Source organism: Ylistrum balloti, unplaced genomic scaffold (genome assembly GCF_031769215.1).
Source record: "Ylistrum balloti isolate Yb309-2 unplaced genomic scaffold, AGI_CSIRO_Ybal_v1 Utg371000, whole genome shotgun sequence".
NCBI classification, from domain to species: Eukaryota; Metazoa; Mollusca; class Bivalvia; order Pectinida; family Pectinidae; genus Ylistrum; species Ylistrum balloti.
In genome coordinates this window covers 675,073-698,529 of record NW_026782558.1, presented here as the reverse complement: position 1 = coordinate 698,529, position 23,457 = coordinate 675,073, and the positions used below count along the sequence as shown (strand labels likewise).

Here is a 23,457-nt window from a genome sequence, read left to right as displayed (position 1 = left end):
TATATAAGATAGTATTTTTAGAAACGGAGTTCAGTCTGTCAGATCATGATTTTGTATTACTTTCGGGATTTCGGTTTAGAGATTATGTTGGAAAAATTCAATATGGCTGTCTCCTGAAGCACCCGTTCGCCGAGGCAAAATGAATGGTGAGAAAACTATTAAGTAATGCACTTTTGCAGTCACCTAATTATACATTTCAGCACAATTGACGTTATTCTGATTCATCGTGGCTAATTAATGTGTAATTTAAGCGATTATGTTCATTTGCCAATGCTATCTTTTACTGTTTTTGGGTATCATAACATCGGAAGTTCCTGGTTCCGAAACGTTGGGTTAGAGATATAAGTAATATTTTTTTGTTTGCTTGTTTGACAGTTGAAGGCCTTTATGACATATTACCACATTGTAAACTTCAAAGAAAGTGTTTTAAAGGTGATATGGTAGTTCGAAAACCATCGGTGAAAAATGTCCAGAATACACCAACACACATTCCTATCGGGTCATAGTTGTCTTCTTGAATATGTTTACATGGATAAAGATTATTAACAAACACAACTCTCCAATACACCGTATGTAAACAGCACGAATTCATTCTTGCGTTTGATGCATATCATCAATATTTTTTAAAAATAGATTTGTTTACCATTCTGGCAAGTCAAATGTACAAGTTAATTCGGGAGTGTTCTTGACATATAATATAGTGAAAAAACACTGTTGTCGGCTGAGAACATTTTACAGTTATCCAGAAATGAGACAGCAGACGCAATCAGGTCTAGATGAACATAATCAGTGAACATGCAGAGCCAACTGTAATTCTAAATATGCCTAAATTTGTAAAATTATTATGAGTTGCTAATTGATATAGATAGCAAGCACAGTTCAGAGATTATTAATGAAGTAATATCATTTGTTTTAGGATAAGTCGGATAATTGACCAGATATAGCCATGGCTGCAGGGGTGGCTATTTTGACCTGCCAACCAAGCTCGCATCCATTCCAAGAAAGGCACATATCCTTGATAGAACCGGCTAAAATTGGCCGGTCAGTGGCTCGAGCACGACCAGCATCCAACAATGGAATCTTTGATTGTAAAGTTTTATCCAGGAACCATGCTATGCTGTGGTATGAAAACGGCACGGTATGTATTGATTTCTTACATCATTTAGTAAATGTGGTTTTCAAACACGATATTTACTTTATACATAAACTGATATATATATATGATCAATGAAGTCATAGCAATAGTACGGACAAGCGAATTGTCAAATTTTCGAGGTATCCTACCCCTTTATCAAGACACAAATGTTACATAAATTACATCATATGCATAAAACAAATACAAAGCTGATCTGTATATATATAAATTTATTAGAAAGTTTAAATTCTCGGTGTCGGGTATATACATAGAAAATGATAAAACTGGCAGAAATACTTCTAATTAGTAAAGCATAATTGCATTCATATCAAATCTTCAGATCAGTTAGTATTGACACCATTTATACGAACACGTGAATTGTCAAATTTTCGAGGCACTCTGCCCTTTTATCTGTTGTTATTACTTAATTGATCATTTATACATATATCCTGGAATCTTGAAGTTCTCTAGAAATATGCTCTATATTTTGATATTAAAAAATAAAATAACTACTAAAAAACATTTTTAAATGAAATAAAAAAGGCTGCTCTGGACTGGTCTGAAAAAGATCCTAAAAAAATAGGTTAAAAACATCAGAAGTAAACAAATGAGTTGATAATGTTGCTGTTCAACTGTAACTACATTCATCTAGAAGAAGTTAACAATGCATTGATTCAGTCATCTGGTGGAATTGGATTATTATACAGGCATAATGATTTATTAGTTAGTTTGAAACAAAAGGCATTCAAGACACTGTTGATAAATCAGAACAGAATAATTAAGAACTAATGCGTGATAACATTAATGTTTTTATGCCATGACTTTCACTATTTCTATACTGATTACTTTTCTTCCATTGAAACATATTTTTCCTTCGGACCTATATATTTTGCATATCATTATATGAGTTGACCACATACATTGACAGACCTGAACTGTGTTTTCCTTGTGAACAGGAAGTATTATATATTAGATGACTTAATAAGTTAATTGTAACTCTTTCTTCATGTCCTTGTTTAAATGTTTAAATTGATAAACAAGCAAGATAACACACGAGGAACATAATGTTTACATGTACATACATACTTTGCTTGCTACATTTACTATGTATCATTGCCACTTGAATACTTTATCAGATATGACCTTTAACCTGTGTGTAGTATTTGTTTCAATGTTTTTTACTTTAACTCAGAATGTTTTTGTTCTTTAATAACTATATTTATCTGACAATAAGTCCATGCTCAGCAATTAGCCCATCAATGTCTGTTACTGTTCATTAAAAAAGTCAATGAAAAATATTTCTTTGTCCAGCAACAGCCAAAAAGCTTTCCTGCTTCTTTTAGTCAAAGTTTATATTGTACCCCTGATAGGACAAATAAGCAGATGAGTAGGTTAAACTTTTAGCCCCTTTTGACTTTTCTGTATGTAGTAATTATTGTAGATTTTTTCTGGCTAGTCCAGAGCCTAATTTCCAAAATTTTGATGAGTCCAGTTACAAAGCGATAAAAACATATTTTCAAAATTTTAAGTGAGTCCCACAGAAAAAGCATGAGATAATTGAGCCCCAAAAATCACTGTTAAAACATGAGCTGTAAATGGTTTATAAATCAATTAAAAGTCACAAGAAAACAAGGAATGATAATGGAATTTACATTTGAATTCTAAGTTTCGTCATACAAGGATGATATTGGCTGTATTGTTTTTGTATTATGATTGTTGCTGTGATAGCTTTCAATGGCTGATACTGCACAGAAAACCTGTAATTGTGATAAACCATTCCTTAACTTAGTTATATAGAACATTTAAACAGAACTTTATTGCATGAAGCACAAATGGCTAACACTTTACTTTTGACACTAAGAGAGAGGATGAACTATCATAGAACAATAAGATAGCATTGGTTTGCAATTTATGTGAAGAGCAGTTATATGGATGGGCTTATAACCAAACATAGGCTTATTGTCATATAAATATACTAATATAATTTAAAAGGAATTAGGTGAACGGAGAAAGTCTGGACACAGTCTTTTTTTGGAGCTGGTTAACTTATGTGAGATGGTCAGTTACCTTATGTGAAGTAATTGGCATGGTCATTTCACTTATGAAATATTTGTGCACTGTCTATTTAGTTTGTGTGTTTGTGACACTTTGTTAGAGTTACACTTGGTAAAGTGGTCATTTATAATAATAGTTTTTGTGGTGGTTATGTTTTGTGAGGTGGTCAGTTGAAGGAAGAGGTAGGAATCTGGAATCTGTTCTGTGTAATGTTATTTTGATTTTCAAATGGTCATTTGTGAGGATAGCCATCCAGGTAGAACTAATGCTGATGATATTCCACCAGGTGTACGTAGGTGGGTGTTAGCTATTCCAGTTAGATCTCACTAAATACATAGCCATGATGGATCAACCTGTTTATCCTGACCTGAATACACAAACAATTTAAATGAGATTGGTCAACATGCCTGAGACTGAAAGTTTATTTTTGTATATGTATAAGTAACTGGTTGGAAGATGATGAAGTGATTGCCATATTTGTCCTACAACGCTCTGAACATAAAGTAAGAGTACAGTCTTGCTACATATACAACAATGAAATAGCATTGGTATGCAATTCCATTGATGGACATGTCAAGCACCAGTCATTGACTTATTGTTTGATAACTACGGTACATAGAGGGCATCTATTAGTTTGTCAATTAACTTATATTATACATCAGGATCTTAAGGCTATATACTCTATTTATTCTGATAAAACCTCCTTCCTGAAGATACCCTCTTTCATTAGATTTATGATATGAGTGATCCAGATGCAATGTACAAACCATGATATATACATTATCTATGTATTTATAAGTTGTAATACTACTTCATTAACATTAATTTTCAATGAAAACCTTGGTGATGAATCACTGTTTTGTACTAATTTTACCATATTTCTCTTATGTAGCAGGATATTTTGAAGTGTAAAATATATTTGAAAAAAAAAAAATTGTGTAATATCTTAAAACAGAAAACAGGACAATACATTTCTTGTGTGTTGAATGAGATGTGTTTGTTAGAAGAGAGTTTGATTTGATGTGTGTAGTGATATTGAAAATTCCATCACAATGTGCTTTATATCGTGTACAATGTCTGCCCTTTATGTTTATAATGGAACAATCTTGTCAACCAAATGAGAGTTCCATTAAGGGCACAAGGGGGAGACAAGGCCTATGATAACTGATCCTTTGCTTTATTAGGACCTTAGGACTACTGATAGCCACAGAGAGTGTAAAATTGATTCTTTTTCTTAGTCATGACCAGCCAAGTTGCTCATGGCTGCCTGCAAACTGAGTGATGTGGAACAACCCACTGATACAAGGGGAAGCCCAATTTAATGCACTCGCATAAAAAATGCACAGATTCAGCATCATCTTTTTTTTTTTTTGTGACTTCCAACTTAAAAATTATTATTCCAGTCAATTTCAAAATAATTTAATTGTAAGTGATGTGTGAAAAATTTTACGCTCTAGTTGTCTGTGCTGTGTATGTAATGTGTGATGCATCACGTAGAGATTATGAAGATCATTGGATATTAATTTATATGTTACACAAAACGAGAATTCTATCAAGATAGGTGGCAGACCAACAGTTTTCTAGATAGTTGTCTCTTTGTAGGGAGGATATTTTATATATCTGTGATCTCTCTGTTAGGTACTTTTCATCTGAACAGAACAGGATTGAAAGCTTGTTAGTTAAGATATGTACATCTATCACAACATTATGTTACATGATCTTTGTAAACAAGTGTATAGTAATGATAGGTGACCTGTAAAGACAGGTAATAAATAATGACAGATGGCCTCTATAGACAGGTAAGCAATAGTCATAGATGACCTGTATAGAGAGCCAATTTGTTATGATAGGTGCATGGCCTCAGTAAACAGTTGATTGGTAATGATAGCTGGCCTGTAGAGACAGATAATTGGTATTGAACTTTGACCTTCATAGACAGGTCATTGATAATGATAAGTGACATCTATAGACAGGTATTTTGTAATGGAAGATAACCTCAATAAAAATGTGATTGGTAATGATATGTAGCCTCTATAGACAGGTGATATACCTCACACATGTATGCTCATTTTGTTTACCATTGTCATCTTATTCATCAATAAGCCCGCTCAGCCTCCACTCTACTGTTGTCTCAAATCAGGGTATTCAGTCATGAGTTCATTACGGGTAAATTATGTCATAGAATTTATTAGCATTTTATTTATACTACTGGTGGGTTATTTGGATGCAGGTTTTAATAGTTGTCAGCTTATTGCTGAATAAATACCATGATTTGGTAGTTATGTCTTATTTACCTCTGAATAATTTTGATAAAGTACTGATAGAAAATTAAAAATATAATTCTTAGGAATTTTTGGGGCACAAGTCCTGGACACTTGATTTTCCTGTGGGACTCATTTTTTTGTAACTGAACTTGTTGAAATTTACAAAATGTTCTGAGGAGTCATCAGAAAAAAATTCTACAAAAATTACTCTTACTGTAGACCACATGAAAAATATCTACATTTCTACCTTGTATTGGTTTTTGTTCCAAGCATGATTTTCTATGTTTGTAACAGTTCTGCAGATTGTGTCTGAAAGCCTCCGATGGATGGGTTAAATAATTGATCGTGACAAAAGTGATATAGATTGATTTGAGACCAGGATTGAAAGGAAAATCAGTGAAATTACTGAGAACAGTATGGGTGACATTTACATCGCTGATTATTTCTCTGCAGCTATTTTTGGACAATACAAGATGACCAGGCAGAATCAATGTAATGGCCTGTGGTGTTGTTACCCGTTGTTTTTATCACCAGAAACAGATTGCTATTAGTACAACTGGAAGGATGTTGAGATTTGTTTAGTAATTCAATGCTGTTTTACTCGTTGTTAACAAGTCACAGTTGTCAATGTGGAGCTTTTGTTGGGAGATCTTATATTCTTCAGCTGACACAACTAGAGAAACATTTTTATATTCTAAGTAAGAGGTAGCATTCATCAACCATTGATTATCTGAAAAAGTGTTGGATGGTTATAATTAACAAATTAATGTAACAGTATTATTTTGATAAATTTTTTTGTTGACTGCTATCTGATCATCTGATGCCTCTGGTTAACTTCCCCTCAGCCAATATATCTCACCTTTATTACAGAACTGCTACAGTCACATTGCAAGATCATATTGAAAATTTCCAATGCCTGACAGCTACTTGCTTTGTCATTTGCCTAATATGACTTGCTAATCTGTTAAAATAGTTCCTTTGGCATTATTCAAATGACACGATGACATGGTAATTGTGATTGGCCTTTAGATCCGATGTGACCTGTGTATGGATATTGGTTTACAGTATTACTCATGCTGTTACGTGCTGTAGCTGGATTACACATATAGATGCATACTATATAGTCCTGGTAGAAAATATGTACCTCTGTTAATTCTGTTGTGACCTTATGAAGAATATGAACCAATACTGTGATGATAACTATTCTTTTATATAAATAATGATAATAGAAAAAACTTTAAAATGCATTTTAGGTAAAAAGTTTTCTGCAATATTTAAGTTTATTAATTTGTTTGAAACAATTTACACCAAAAAGGTAGACATTTCAGGTTCTTCATGTTTTTCAGTTTTAAATTTTATCTGAAGTTTTAAGAAAGTAAATAAAAATGTACAGAATCAAAATGAATGACAGATTTCTTAACAAGTGCAGTAACAAATATACAGTAATAAAATAGAACACATTACAGATTTGATAAATTCCTCAATATAGAAATGTAGCTTAGTCAATGAAGTCCAATTACATTGATTTAATAAATTGACCCTTAATTACAGTGAGACAGAATTCATAGCCTAGAGTTAACGTTTTTATGCTCCTTGAAAAATTTCAGATGAGTTGCTGCTTTGTTTGTCCCTCTGTTCATCCATCCTTTTGTCTCAGAAGCATAACTTTGTCCACGTTTTAGCAAGAATAATGAAACTTGGTGGAAACATTACTCATACAAAATCTATGCACAGTATACGGAATTCAGGACCCACAACCCAACAATTTGAGAGTTACTGCCCTTTGTTTAAATTTAAGTCCATAGTGTAACTTACACTTTATTGCATTTGAACTAGGATAATGAAATTAGGTGAATAAATTGGTCATACTAAGACAATGTGCACTGTACCAATGGAAAGGCTTGAAAGCCCCTTAATTACAGAATTATTGCCCTTTATTGAAGTTTAGTGTGCAGTAAAGTTTTTCCGTGGAGCATTCATCAGTTTCACTGACACTCCAGTCATAAACGGGTTATCGTAATCACTTGAGCTTTTTCATGATACAGTAGTGTTCTTTCATAGCAACTTGTTTTTTCTTGGAAGTCAACCTTTGACTAGCTGGCATACATGCTCCACCAAAAAAACTGGAAAAAGTAGAATCTTTTAAAAGGTGACACAATCCATTCCTTTTAGTTGCATGGTGTTTTCTTTTGTTTCTACTTCCAGTATCAAGTAACAGCAACTGCTCTTTTATCTAATCTCTTGTACAGGTTGTATTATCGGGACACAGCAATTCTTATATCTCACAAACTTGTTTATTTTTTTCCCCTCTTACATATGTACACTGATATGGTATGTCTACATTTTCCTACTGTTTCATCCCTTATCAGCAGGCTTATTGTATGTGCTAATCAGTTTGAATTTGTTGTAATTGACAGAGTGAAAATACCATAACTTGTTTAATTCCTCAGATCGATGCCCTAACATGTCTGGTGAACCTGATAAGGCAGCATGTTGGGGATAGCTAAAACAGTGGGAAGTGGTTCTGTAATGGATGTCTACAGACGTTACTCTTGAATGGGTAGTCTGTTTGAGGAAAACAGACATGCTGTTTACTCAATGGAGAAAATGCTGGTTTCGTAAACAGAATAAAACTACAGGGTACAGATCTGTACGGAGGGGATGATATTAGTGTGGATATAGTTACAGGGCTTCTGTATTGATGAATATTCTTATCATTAAAGGTCTACCACCAAAGGCAGAGAAAGTGTTTTTGATAAGGCAAAACAGAAAAAGCACACTGACGTCAGTTCTATCCACCATCTCTGAGCTCTATTGTTCTACATTTCCTGTTGTCTGTTTCATCCTGCGTCTGGTTTACCTCACGTAATAGTATTTATACTGAAATAAAGCCGTGCACAGATCAGTCTGTAAATATTCTACGGTAATATGATATTAAAACGTAACTCCTTGGCATGATCAATGCATATATATATATAACCACATCAGATGCGTTTATGGAGGCAGATTTTATAATAATTACCATGATGTATCTACGCGTTCAACTTAAAAGTGTTTGAAGATAGATTTCCTGAAAAATTGTTTTATGTATTTAAAAGTGGTCAACACATGGTCACATGAGTTGATCCCAGGTTTTAGTGTGGTATATTATGGTAGGTGTCAGTTGATCCTAGGTTTTACTGTGGTATATTATGGTAGGTGTCTGTTGATCCCAGGTTTTACTGTGGTATATTATGGTAGGTATCAGTTGATCCCAGGTTTTACTGTGGTATATTATGGTAGGTACCAGTTAATCCCAGGTTTTACTGTGGTATATTATGTTAGGTGTCAGTTGATCCTAGGTTTTACTGTGGTATATTATGGTAGGTACCAGTTCATCCACGGTTTTACTGTGGTATATTATGGTAGGTGTCTGTTGATCCCAGGTTTTACTGTGGTATATTATGGTAGGTACCAGTTGATCCATGGTTTTACTGTGGTATATTATGGTAGGTGTCTGTTGATCCCAGGTTTTACTGTGGTATATTATGGTAGGTACCAATTGATCCCAGGTTTTACTGTGGTATATTATGGTAGGCATCAGTTGATCCCAGGTTTTACTGTGGTATATTATGGTAGGTATCAGTTGATCCCAGGTTTTACTGTGGTATATTATGGTAGGTGTCTGTTGATCCTAGGTTTTACTGTGGTATATTATGGTAGGTACCAGTTGATCCCAGGTTTTACTGTGGTATATTATGGTAGGTACCAGTTGATCCACGGTTTTACTGTGGTATATTATGGTAGGTGTCTGTTGATCCCAGGTTTTACTATGGTATATTATGGTAGGTACCAGTTGATCCTAGGTTCTATATATGGAAGAGATATGCAGGTTACTATATAAGTTCTATATAGGGAAGATATGTGTATTTATAGACATAAGTTCTCCAGAGGGAATAGGTATGGTAAGACATTCATTCACTAGACAATTTCTGTTAGAGGGAAGAGAAGGATTTATACTTAATGAAGTACATGACCTGATCAAGTGTATGTATAGTGTTGATGAGTTGGTACCCAAAAGAAATAGTTCCAGTTTCTATTACTTTCAAAGCACTGTTTGTCCGACATTCACAAATTATAGTACCACAACAGTGTAGATAATTTGTTTTCAAACTCTGATTTTTTTTTTTTTTTTTTTGTAAATTAAATAAACAGATGGTAATGTGTTGTATAAAACCTTCAACCCTCCTTTCGAGCCCCAGTGAGGCTCTACCAAGCACAAACACAATTCAGAGGGTCAGCAGGTGCTCTACTCATCATACCCTATTGAAAATTACTAAGTGCCGAAAAATCACAAACATATGTTAGAAGGTTCTGAATCATCTGGAGTGTATATATACATGTGATGGGCAATTATAGATAATAAATGAGGTAGAATCCCACCAAATAACACCTTATGATGGTTATCATGGGTCATGAAAAGAAACATTGATTTCATTCCTTGGTTGCGTGAAGAATATGCATACACAATCCTACGAGGTTGAATTTTCTTTCAATCATTAAATATTCTTCAGTTGTTACCTTGGTAAAACTAAATGTTCTTATAAAAATAATTCCTACCTGAGACAAATATTGTATTCTGGAGTTCCACGCAATAAAACAAGACAGGAAGTAGAAGGAATAACTTATACCAGGATCAGACTGACGGTCGTAATTTTCTTTCACAACTTGGTATTAAATGATTATCCCCTCATGAGGAATATTTGGGATAAAGGGATGATAGAGATGTAGGTAACTAAATACTTTATCCTTGTCAACACTCTGTTGGGTTTATTTATTGAGGGATTTTGACAAAACTAACAAAGGACCATTATATCTGGAGCGAGTTCAGATTTTATTTTGGCAGTTAATTTGACTTTGTCAATAAATTTTGCCATGGTAAAGTTTGTTTTTAGCTCTACATTGATTTCTGACTACATACATGTACCTTTTGGTGAATCAGGAACATCTATTTACCTGTAATTCTTGTAAAAAAAGTGTAAAGTGATCAATAATGGCAATGATGTGGGTAGGATTTATTTTTTGTGGAAATTACTTTTTGTGGAGTTAGGCACATTTCACAACATTTTTACATGATTTTTTGAAAGATACAAAAAAAAAACATGCAGTAACCTACACATGCTCAATTAGGGATTTGAACCCGGGCCACCAAGGTGAAAGCCAAGTCTGTTACCACTTCTCCACTTGACTTGTTTAATATCCGAGTTTGGACGAATTTTGTCTCTTTTTAGAATCTTTTCTACAGGTTTAAGCTGTAGTTTGTGCTTGATTCTGGACCTAAAAATGCATGTGGAATTTACACATGGTGCCATGAGATAAATGGTCCAAAGATGTATTTTGTCATTACTGTATTAAAGAAGAAACAGGTTAGAACAGGGTACGTGATTATTTTAAACCTTATTTATTCTTACTAGAACCATTGATAAAAACAGGTTGGTGTACGAACAAAGGAATTGGTCAGTCAGCTTCACAGTTATGTGACGAATTAATTAAGTTATGAACAAATATGAAGTTTCTATGTATCTCTTTGTTCAATTGATTCTTCCAGCAACTGATCATGTTAATTAGAGGACCATCGTTGATAGTCATCAATGACTTGTCTGAGAGCCATATGATTGCCACCAAGTCAATACAGACGGGGTTCTTATCTTCCCTTGTGGAATACATTATCATTTTACATTTCCATGTCTAGGAAACATATTAAGGATACTTTATCACATTCTATATCAGAATCAGCAATGTTGAACTTTTGACCTCATGTAAACGATCAATTCTTGTTTCTTGTTTTTGTTTTGGGTGATTTTTTATGCCGTTGTCTTTTAAGGAATAGTGGTTAGGGATTGTAGGACAGGGTTGCAAGAGTATAGGGTATTACTTGTGTATGCCGTGTTGTGTCTCGTCCCATTCCAAGTTATTATATCTTTAGAACTTTACAACAGATTTGGTCAGTCTTATTCCTTAATACCTTTACCTCAAGTTATGGGTGTTGCAATAGGTATCAGTAGCTATACACATTACAGATACTTGTTTCACATTCAGTGTGTGAGAAATCCGGGTTGAATACTGAGAAATGAACTCTGATGGATGTGGAGGATCAGTGAAGGTCTCTTGTTTTACTTCTGTTGTAGATAATTCGTTACTAATGCAGTTGTTTCTGTAAAGGTGTAGAGGTCTCAAGTCAAAGGGTAGACATTTCTAAATTTCCCTTCAGCTTGATGTTTAAGTAATTAAATTTGAAATACTAGCAGATGTTTTTGTAGTTGAACAGGTGACAATATACTTTCCAAAACTTTATATACCAGACACATGTGTCCTTGGAAGCAGATTAAGCATGAACTGTATAATTTTATGTCATTGAATGGAAATGATACCCAAACAGGGATGAACTAGTTGTGTATATGCCTTCATGAAAACAAAAGATAGAAGACTCCTTAAGATTTATTTGTACTGTAGTCTGTCTCTACACTTTACTATACTATACTGTAGTCTGTCTCTAGACTTTACTATACTGTAGTCTGTCTCTAGACTATACTATACTGTAGTCTGTCTCTAGACTTTACTATACTGTAGTCTGTCTCTAGATTTTACTATACTGTAGTCTGTCTCTAGACTTTACTATACTGTAGTCTGTCTCTAGACTATATTATACTGTAGTCTGTCTCTAGACTTTACTATACTGTAGTCTGTCTCTAGGCTTTACTGTACTATACTGTAGTCTGTCTCTAGACTATACTATACTGTAGTCTGTCTCTAGACTTTACTATACTGTAGTCTGTCTCTAGACTTTACTATACTGTAGTCTGTCTCTAGACTTTACTATACTGTAGTCTGTCTCTAGACTATACTATACTGTAGTATGTCTCTAGACTATACTATACTGTAGTATGTCTCTAGACTTTACTATACTGTAGTCTTTCTCTAGACTTTACTATACTGTAGTCTGTCTCTAGACTTTACTATACTGTAGTCTGTCTCTAGACTTAACTATTCTGTAGTCTGTCTCTAGACTTTACTATACTGTAGTCTGTCTCTAGACTACTATACTGTAGTCTGTCTCTATATTTTACTATACTGTAGTCTGTCTCTAGACTTTACTATACTGTAGTCTGTCTCTAGACTTTACTATACTGTAGTCTGTCTCTAGACTACTATACTGTAGTCTGTCTCTATATTTTACTATACTGTAGTCTGTCTCTAGACTTTACTATACTGTAGTCTGTCTCTAGACTTTACTATACTGTAGTCTGTCTCTAGACTACTATACTGTAGTCTGTCTCTAGATTTTACTATACTGTAGTCTTTCTCTATACTTTACTATACTGTAGTCTGTCTCTAGACTTTACAATACTGTAGTCTGTCTCTAGACTATGCTATACTGTAGTCTGTCTCTAGACTTTACTATACTGTAGTCTGTCTCTAGACTTTACTATACTGTAGTCTGTCTCTAGACTTTGCTATACTATACTGTAGTCTGTCTCTAGACTATACTATACTGTAGTCTGTCTCTAGACTTTACTATACTGTAGTCTGTCTCTAGACTTTACTATACTGTACTGTAGTCTGTCTCTAGACTATATTATACTGTAATCTGTCTCTAGACTATACTATACTGTAGTCTGTCTCTAGACTTTACTATACTGTAGTCTGTCTCTAGACTTTACTATACTGTAGTCTGTCTCTAGACTTTACTATACTGTAGTCTGTCTCTAGACTTTACTATACTGTAGTCTGTCTCTAGACTTTACTATACTGTAGTCTGTCTCTAGACTAGACTATACTGTAGTCTGTCTCTAGACTTTACTATACTGTAGTCTGTCTCTAGACTTTACTATACTATACTGTAGTCTGTCTCTAGACTTTACTATACTGTAGTCTGTCTCTAGACTTTGCTATACTATACTGTAGTCTGTCTCTAAGACTTTTCTATACTATACTGTAGTCTGTCTCTAAACTTTACTACACTATACTGTAGTCTGTCTCTAGACTATATTATACTGTAATCTGTCTCTAGACTATACTATACTGTAGTATGTCTCTAGACTTTACTATACTGTAGTCTGTCTCTAGACTTTAAGATACTGTAGTCTGTCTCTAGACTTTACTATACTATACTGTAGTCTGTCTCAAGACTTTACTATACTGTAGTCTGTCTCTAGACTACTATACTGTAGTCTGTCTCTAGACTTTACTATACTATACTGTAGTCTATCTCTAGACTTTACTATACTGTAGTCTGTCTCTAGACTACTATAATGTAGTCTGTCTCTAGACTTTACTATGCTGTAGTCTGTCTAGACTTTGCTATACTGTAGTCTGTCTCTAGACTTTACTATACTGTCTCTAGACTTTACTATACTGTAGTCTGTCTAGACTTTGCTATACTGTAGTCTGTCTCTAGACTTTACTATGCTGTAGTCTGTCTAGACTTTGCTATACTGTAGTCTGTCTCTAGACTTTACTGTACTATACTGTAGTCTGTCTAGACTTTGCTATACTACACTGTAGCCAGTCTTGTCTTTTCTATAATAAACTGTAGCCTCTCTAGACTTTGCTATACTACACTGTAGCCAGTCTTGTCTTTTCTATAATAAACTGTAGCCTGTCTAGACTTTGCTATACTATACTGTAGCGAGTCTAGACCTTGCTACACTATACTGTAGCCAAAATTAAAATTCCAAGTTTATAAAACAAAATTAACAGGGACAGACATTTTTGTATGTTTAATCTTTAATTCTTGATAATGATTTCAAAAATAAAACAAATACTGCCAAATATCAGTGCTATATGATAGCCTTGATGTATTTCATTTCAAAATATTTTATTGCCAACATCTTGATGACAAAACCAATTTGGCTACAGGCATAGCCTATTTAAGCTCCCTCCTCTCATGTATTTTGTTAAAAAAGGAATTATATCTGACAAATAAGGATAAAGTTTTCAGGTTTTTTATTGAATTAAAGGTAGATTTGATTGTGTGATATATCCATGTTGCTGTTTTGGAGCTTGAACTGTAAGATTAGTGTATTCTACTGTTAGATAGTAGGGCCTACTGATCCATATCAATCTTGTGTGTTTGGTGAATCCTTGAGCTGTAATCTTGCCAGCTGCTGTTGCTAGAGATACTTACCTTCCTTGACTACCTGGCTAATTACAGATGCTGTTACATGTGTAATGGTCAGACCTATTTAGATGTTTGTTCTTCAGACTGGTTGTTATGTCTCAGGAACCTGGTGCAGATATCTCAAAACTTTGCTGTAGAAATAAAGAGACATGTGACTTTACTTGAGAGTGTAGAGACAAGTGACTTATGACCTTGCCATTGAGCTGTAGAGACACATGCCCTTATGTAGAGATAAAGAGACATATGACCTTGCCATTGAGCTGTAGAGACACATGACCTTGCTGTAGAGCTGACCTTCAGAGACATATAGCCTTGTTTTAGACCATAAGAGACACATGACCTTACAGTAAATCTGAAGGACACAAGGCATTGCTATAGAGCTGTCTGTAGAGACACATGACCTTGTTACAGATGTGAAGAGACATATGATCTTACTGTAGAGCTTAAGGGAACCACCTGAGTTACATGTGTTATGTAATCACATGACATAGCTATGGAGCCCTGAGTTTTAATGTTTTTGTTTCATTTCATATCATGTTTTAAAATCAGTAAAATTGTGGATTGTGTTGATTTAAGAATCAATAACTGCTGCTGATGTATACCTATACATGACTTTCAAGCCCGTGTCATCTCTGTTCACTGCTGACATATTTCTCTTAGGATTAAATGTAGGCTACAGCTACATTGATTTCTGAAGAAGATTTCTTAGGAAATTATATATAGATTGTAAGCTGCTGATTTTTTTTATGATGTAATTTAAAAATTGTTTGGAAAATATCCTGGTCATGTAGTTTTTTTAATGTCTTCCATTTTATAGATATAAATTTTGATATCTTATTTATCACAAATAATGTATGATGTGATATGTTGAAAATGTGAGAAAAATAACAAATAAAATGGGGATGAATAGCACAGAACAATTAATCGTTTTTTTTAGTTTTTTTTTGGACTCAGATATATGTGTCCTGGAATCTTATCCTGTTAGTTATACTCAGATTTTATCATACTCTTATTATCATCAAAAACTGTGTTCAGGGAACGTCCGGAAAAATCCTACAAAAATTAGAGTCAAAATTAGTGCAAATTCTTGTAACTCTATTGCTGTGATGTCATACATTGTCTTGATGGATTATCAAGTTATTTTTCTTGGTGTCATTGCTTATCTAACTATAAGTCAGTGTCTGGTAATAAGCTTGTCTTGATTGTCTTAAAACTTGTGTCTTGCCATTAGACTATCATCTGATCCTTTACTCAGGATATGTATGTTGACCCCTGGGCTTATTGCAGGAATGAACAGGGTATTTCTCTTAACATTGTCTTACTGATATATCTCTAAACATGTCTTACTGATATATCTCTTAACATTGTCTTACTGGTATTTCTCTTAACATGTCTTACCAATATTTCTCTAAACAGTCTTACTGATATTTCTGTTAACATGTCTTACTGGTATTTCTCTTAACATGTCTTACTGGTATTTCTCTAAACATGTCTTACTGGTATTTCTCTAAACATGTCTTACTGATATTTCTCTAAACATGTCTTACCAATATTTCTCTAAACATGTCTTACTGAACTGTGACAACAAATAGGTTCTATAGCTGTCTGTCAACTGTATGACTTATGATATAGGTATGTTTGTTTACACCAGTACATCTACCCTTACCTGTGCACAACCTGTTTAGATACTTGGCCTCATTACTTGTAAATACCTGGAAAATATACCTTACTTATGACCTGAGGTGACTTGAAACGTAACTAAAACGATCAACATTTTCACAAAATGATGTCATGAGTGGGAACATGTGACAAGCTTTAATCTGAGATGATATCACTTGTTTATATGGAGTTCTGTGAACTATTATTTGGATCCATTGATTTTTAATTAATTTGCCTATATATCATTTTAAAGTTTCACAAAATAAATAGTTATGAACATCAGAGCACTTTACTTAGATACAAAGGAAAATTTTCATTAAAAGAAAAGGATGATTTCCATGTGGTCATCGTTTTGAAATATTTGAATCAGTGTCATGTTTTCCATCATAATTGTATTTTCCCTGTAAAAATTACTGAAGTCAGTGTCAAAAAAGATGAGTGTAATATGTATATATAAAGAGTAAGTAAGGAGATGATACATAGTATATACATGTAGTTGTTTGGCAGATTTCCAGGACTATTTTGTAACAGAGTATATTGTAGAACCAGTGAATCATATTATTAAAGTAGATACACTAGTAATTACTAATAGACATCTATTGTAGGAGGATTCCTGTATGGATGTCATATATCTAGCTGGTGTAGGCTATTTGTATCAAACAGACATATATACATATATTCAGTATTACTCCATATGGGAAAATGGACGGAGATTTTTGCTACTGATTTTGGAAATATCTTTAATATTGACAAAAGTAATTAGCTTTACTGTCATCTGGGGAAATCTTGAGGATGAGTCTTATCTGGAGGGGGATATGTCACCCTGGTAAATACTAGCTGCTTCCTTCTGTCTCTGAATAATCTAGCAAGCCAGATGTTCCAGGTTAAATTCCTTGCAAAGTTACTGAAAAATGATGACATGTGTTACACTGACGTCTATGTGGGTGCTCAAGAAATATTGACAAAATTGCTTCTTGTTACTTTCTCCAGCAATTCTGTTCCTCCTAGAAAAATGTAGAGAGTGTTTTTTTCTTGAAGAGGGGGTATATCACCCGTATAAAATGCTAGTTGAATTGTACTGACCTGGTGAGAGAGAGGTTTTTTTTTCTCTATAGAGAGTTAGTGATGTGAACCTGATTACTGACATGGTTTGGTAGGATTTGAGTTTGACTCTGTAGAGTGTTCGTATGATGAAGCAGAGGTATATTGTAGACAACAGATGGTGAATTGTATCAGATGGAAATGAAGTAATGCTTTGTGTTTTGTTTAAAAAAATGGAATTTCGGTGCTGTCTGTTACAAGCAGTAACAGCCTCTGGCTTACATCACAGAATAACTGACAGGGATACGTACATGTATTGTTAAAAAACCTTGAACAGAAGCCCTACTAACAGAGACGATATTTACCCAAGCATTGTAGTGGTATATATCATTGTCCTTAGAGCTGCTCTTTGAAGAAAACTGGATTGCTAATCTACACCAGCAGTTGGTGTAGAAAAATGGCTATCTCAAGAATTTTGTGATAGTTGATGTTGTATACAGGTGGTGTTAAAGACAAGTGATGTTATAGACACGTGGTGTTATAGACAGGTGGTGTTATAGACAAGTGGTGTTATAGACAGGTGGTGTTAAAGACAAGTGATGTTATAGACAGGTTGTGTTATAGACAGGTGGTGTTATAGACAAGTGGTGTTATAGACAGGTGGTGTTAAAGACAAGTGATGTTATAGACATGTGGTGTTATAGACAGGTGGTGTTAAAGACAAGTGATGTTAGAGACAGGTGGTGTTATAAACACGTGGTGTTATAGACAGGTGGTGTTATAGACAAGTGGTGTTATAGACAAGTGGTGTTATAGACAGGTGGTGTTATAGACAGTTGGTGTTAAAGACAAATTACGTTATAGACAGGTGTTATTATAGACAGGTTGTGTTATAGACAGGTGGTGTTATAGACAAGTTGTGTTATAGACAAGTGATGTTAGAGACAGGTGGTGTTATAAACACGTGGTGTTATAGACAGGTGGTGTTATAGACAAGTGGTGTTATAGACAAGTGGTGTTATAGACTGGTGGTGTTAAAGACAAATTACGTTATAGACAGGTGTTATTATAGACAGGTTGTGTTATAGACAGGTGGTGTTATAGACAAGTGGTGTTATAGACTGGTGGTGCTAAAGACAAGTTATGTTATAGACAGGTGTTATTGTAGACAAGTTGTGTTATAGACAGGTGGTGTTATAGACAGGTGGTGTTATAGACAGGTGGTGTTATAGACTGGTGGTGTTATAGACAGGTGGTGTTATAGACAGGTGGTGTTATAGACAGGTGGTGTTATAGACAGGTGGTGTTATAGACAGGTGGTGTTATAGACAAGTGGTGTTAAAGACAAATTACGTTATAGACAGGTGTTATTGTAGACAGGTTGTGTTATAGACAGGTGGTGTTATAGACAAATTATGTTATAGACAAGTGGTGTTATAGACAGGTGGTGTTATAGACAAGTGGTGTTATAGACTGGTGGTGCTAAAGACAAGTTATGTTATAGACAGGTATTATTATAGACAGGTTGTGTTATAGACAGGTGGTGTTATAGACAGGTGTTATTATAGACAGGTTGTGTTATAGACAGATGGTGTTATAGACAGGTGGTGTTGTAGACAGGTGGTATTATAGACAGGTGGTGTTATAGACAGGTGGTGTTATAGACAGGTGGTAATAAAGACAGGTGTTATTATAGACAGGTTGTGTTATAGACAGATGGTGTTATAGACAGGTGGTGTTGTAGACAGGTGTTATAGACAGGTGGTGTTGTAGACAGGTGGTATTATAGACAGGTGGTGTTATAGACAGGTGGTAATAAAGACAGTTGGTGTTATAGACTGGTGGTAATAAAGACAGGTGGTGTTATAGACAGGTGGTGTTGTAGACAGGTGGTATTATAGACAGGTGGTGTTATAGACAGTTGGTGTTAAAGACAAATTACGTTATAGACAGGTGGTGTTATAGACAAGTGGTGTTATAGACAGGTGGTATTATAGACAGGTTGTGTTATAGACAGGTTGTGTTATAGACAGGTGGTGTTATAGACTGATGATCATTTCAGTCCGTTGTAGACAGGCAACAGTAGTCTGTATCTATAGCATTACAGAAGTATTTCCTGAAATACTGAAATATTCATTCAGCAAGTAATCCATGTCAGGTAATAACCCCAACCACACCTATTAGTAGATACATATATTATCCTGTATGTACTGTGAAGGGTATCCATGAGTACAGAACAGAGAGGTGTATCATGTGAAGGGAGTACAGTACTGAGAGGGTTATCAATGAGTACAGAACTGAGAGGGTTATCAATGAGTACAGTACTGAGAGGAGTATCATGAAGGGAGTACAATACTGAGAGGGTTTGATTTAATAATTATTTTATTGCAAAACTTTGTACAATTGGATTGGGCACAAGTTTTTCCAACTTATTAAGCCCTCTCCATTACATGGATGGTAAAACAATACTTAACTACAAGCAATGTAACAATATATTGAATCATAATATTTTTCATTGAAACAAAAAAAAGAAGGATGTAAAGAAGAAAGGAGGATAGGTGAGGAAGGAGGAGGGAATATATAGTACAAAGGAAGAAATGCAGAAACTAGCCAAATCGCCCAGAGGCATCAATAAATTTTTGAACAGCTCTAGCTAAAAGTGAGTTTTCAGCTGAACTTAGTCGTACGTCTCCATTTAAAAGTACATCTATCAATATCACCCTGATACCACGACAGTTCGGTGAACAGGGTGTTACGAATTTGAATGTAGTTCGAACAATGAATTAAATAATGAAAGGAATCTTCAGAGGGATGTCCGCAGGAGCAAGATGCTGAGTTCATGAGATTGGCTCTGAATAGGTCATAGTTGAGTGAGCTTGCCCTATTTCTTAAACGACAATGAAGAATATTCAGTTGACGGGGGCCATATGATAGGAAACACGATTTAAGCTTGTTGGAGTTTTTTGGACGTAGTTTGGTTTTAAACAATTTTAGTGAACCAGCCGTTTTTAAAGATTCATCTAATCTATTCCAGAGTTCAGTTGTAGAAGGAAAAAAAGAGTTACACATAGATTGAAGACGATAAGTTGGTTGTCGTAACTGATCTGCATTTCGTAAGTGATACCTAGAGAGATTACCAATATGTTCAGGGATAAAGTCAGTGAGGAAAGATGGTGCGATCCCATTAATTATATTATAAAAAAGAGATAACTTGAGATGTTGACGTTATCAAGTGAGTCCAGCCCGTTTCATTTAGTAGAAAGTCAGATCTAGTATAAATGGGTAAACCAGTCACAATTCATGCCTCTAATTGAATTTTTTCAATATTTGATGACATATTAACTCCACAATTATCCCAAACTTCACAGGCGTATTCTAATAATGGCCTTATGTATGTGAGATACATTTTTTCTAAAGTGTGCCTGTTTAGAATTAATTTTAACCTACGTAAAGTTGCTATATATTTAGATACCTTTTTAGTAACTTCTTCTACGTGTTTATTCCATGATCCATCATTACTCAGTATGACTCCTAAATGTTTGTGATGATCTGTAAGTTCTATATAAGTATTGTTAAAAATAAATTGTGGTTGGTGATCAGGTCGTGTGTTAGATATTATCATTATTTCTGTTTTGTGTGGATTAAAAGACATTAGCCAATCTTTCGACCATTTTTCTAATTTTCTCAGATCAGTATTAACGGCTATTTCTATGTCTGCTATATTACGAGAAGAGTAGGAGAGTGATGTGTCATCTGCAAACAAGCGTGATAAAGATGTAAGTTCTGTGTAGATATCATTTATATAGATTAGAAAAAGTAGAGGCCCTAGAACAGAACCTTGAGGAACTCCTGCAGAGGTATTCATAACAGTAGAGCGAGAATCATTTATAAAGACAGATTGGGTTCTATTGGAAAGATAACTTGAAAGCCATTGAAGAAGTTTACCATTAATTCCATGTTTTTCTAATTTATAAAGAAGACCAATATGCCAAACCCTGTCGAATGCCTTAGAAAAATCACAAAAGACAAATGCAGTATGCTCATAATTTTCTAAACTAAGTTGGAGGGTATGATACAACTCGATAAGTTGATGCGTGCAAGAATGATTTGGCAAGAAACCTGACTGGAATTTGTAGACAAGACTGTTGTCAAAAAGGAAGTTATATATGTGTTTGTATATCACACGTTCAAAAAGTTTACCGATACAGCTAAGAAGAGATATGGGTCTGTAATTTGACACTTTGTACTGAGAGGGTTATCAATGAGTACAGTACTGAGAGGGTTATCAATGAGTACAGAACTGAGAGGCCTATCATGTGAAGGGAGTACAATACTGAGAAGGGTTATGAATGAGTACAATACTGAGAGGGTTATCAATGAGTACAGAACTGAGAGGAATATCATGTGAAGGGAGTACAATACTGAGAGGGTTATCAATGAGTACAGTACTGAGAGGAGTATCATGTGAAGGGAGTACAATACTGAGAGGGTTATCAATGAGTACAGAACTGAGAGGAGTATCATGAAGGGAGTAAAGAACTGAGAGGGTTATCAATGAGTACAGAACTGAGAGGGTTATCAATGAGTACAGAACTGAGAGGGTTATCAATGAGTACAGTACTGAGAGGGTTATCAATGAGTACAGTACTGAGAGGGTTATCAATGAGTACAGTACTGAAAGGAGTATCATGTGAAGGGAGTACAGAACTGAGAGGGTTATCAATGAGTACAGTACTGAGAGGAGTATCATGAAGGGAGTACAATACTGAGAGGGTTATCAATGAGTACAGTACTGAGAGGAGTATCATGAAGGGAGTACAATACTGAGAGGGTTATCAATGAGTACAGTACTGAGAGGGGTATCATGTGAATGGAGTACAATACTGAGAGGGTTATCAATGAGTACAGTACTAAGAGGAGGGTATCAGTAAAAACAGTACGAGGAGGAGTATCAGTGAGTACAGTACTGAATATCAGTGATTACAATACTGAGTGAGTACAGAACTGAGTATCAGTGAGTACAGAACTGAGTATCAGTGAGTACAGAACTGAGTATCAGTGAGTACAGTACTGAGTATCAGTGAGTACAGAACTGAGTATCAGTGAGTACTGAGTATCAGTGAGTACAGTACTGAGTATCAGTGAGTACAGAACTGAGTATCAGTGAGTACAGAACTGAGTATCAGTGAGTACAGTACTGAGTATCAGTGAGTACAGTACTGAGTATCAGTGAGTATCAGTGAGTACAGTACTGAGTATCAGTGAGTATCAGTGAGTACAGTACTGAGTATCAGTGAGTACAGTACTGAGTATCAGTGAATACAGTACTGAGTATCAGTGAGTACAGTACTGAGTATCAGTGAGTACAATACTGAGTATCAGTGAGTACAGAACTGAGTATCAGTGAGTACAGTACTGAGTATCAGTGAGTACAGAACTGAGTATCAGTGAGTACAGTACTGAGTATCAGTGAATACAGTACTGAGTATCAGTGAGTACAGTACTGAGTATCAGTGAGTATCAGTGAGTACAGAACTCTTGGTGATTGTAGTATTATTACATGACTCTTATGTAAAGTCACTGATCCCCATCTCACAAGAGAACTTTAAACAATACTGTTTGTTGGACTTGTGGTGGGACCATTGTATTGACTACTGACCATTATGATTTTGACTACTGACCAATAAAAAAACAAATATTACTCTCTTACAGAGAACATATCTTTTCCCTGCTGTTATAGCTATAGAGATTTACAATTGTGATACACCTGTTTCAAAGTTCCTGATTAAAAATTTTTACCCTTTCTTTTGATTCGGAGCATTTTTGCTTCCAGCAACGTAGAAGCATTATTACCGTATTTCCCTTGGAATAACTTGTCCCTGTCCTATCAGGGAAGGTTTTATATTTCAATGATCTTAGTGTTATTCTTCCATAAACGTGATACCACCATTCTGACATTGAGAATATTTTACTTGTGGTATCAATTGTTTGAATTTATATGAATTCATGAAAGTTTAAATCTGAAACAATTTATTTTGTATTATTAGTTAGTAGTCCATTATGATGTAATTATATTAAAACTGATAGGAGAGTGGCACATAAAAGGAAATGTCGATATTCCATACTGTATTTCTTCCTCAAAA

General features: G+C 34.7%; 1 protein-coding gene across 5 annotated transcripts in view; it reads left to right on the top strand.

The window, feature by feature from the left end:
- The first annotated feature begins 119 nt into the window (after nt 1-119).
- LOC132559994 (sarcolemmal membrane-associated protein-like) overlaps nt 120-23,457 on the top strand; it is a 90,113-nt gene continuing 66,775 nt past the window's right edge. For all 5 annotated transcript variants that reach the window (XM_060224645.1, XM_060224647.1, XM_060224646.1 and 2 more), the window contains exons 1-2: nt 120-146; nt 917-1,138. In XM_060224645.1, the coding sequence (XP_060080628.1) occupies nt 947-1,138 (192 nt within the window). In that variant the 5' untranslated portion in view covers nt 120-146; nt 917-946. The remainder of the gene's footprint in view (nt 147-916; nt 1,139-23,457) is intronic.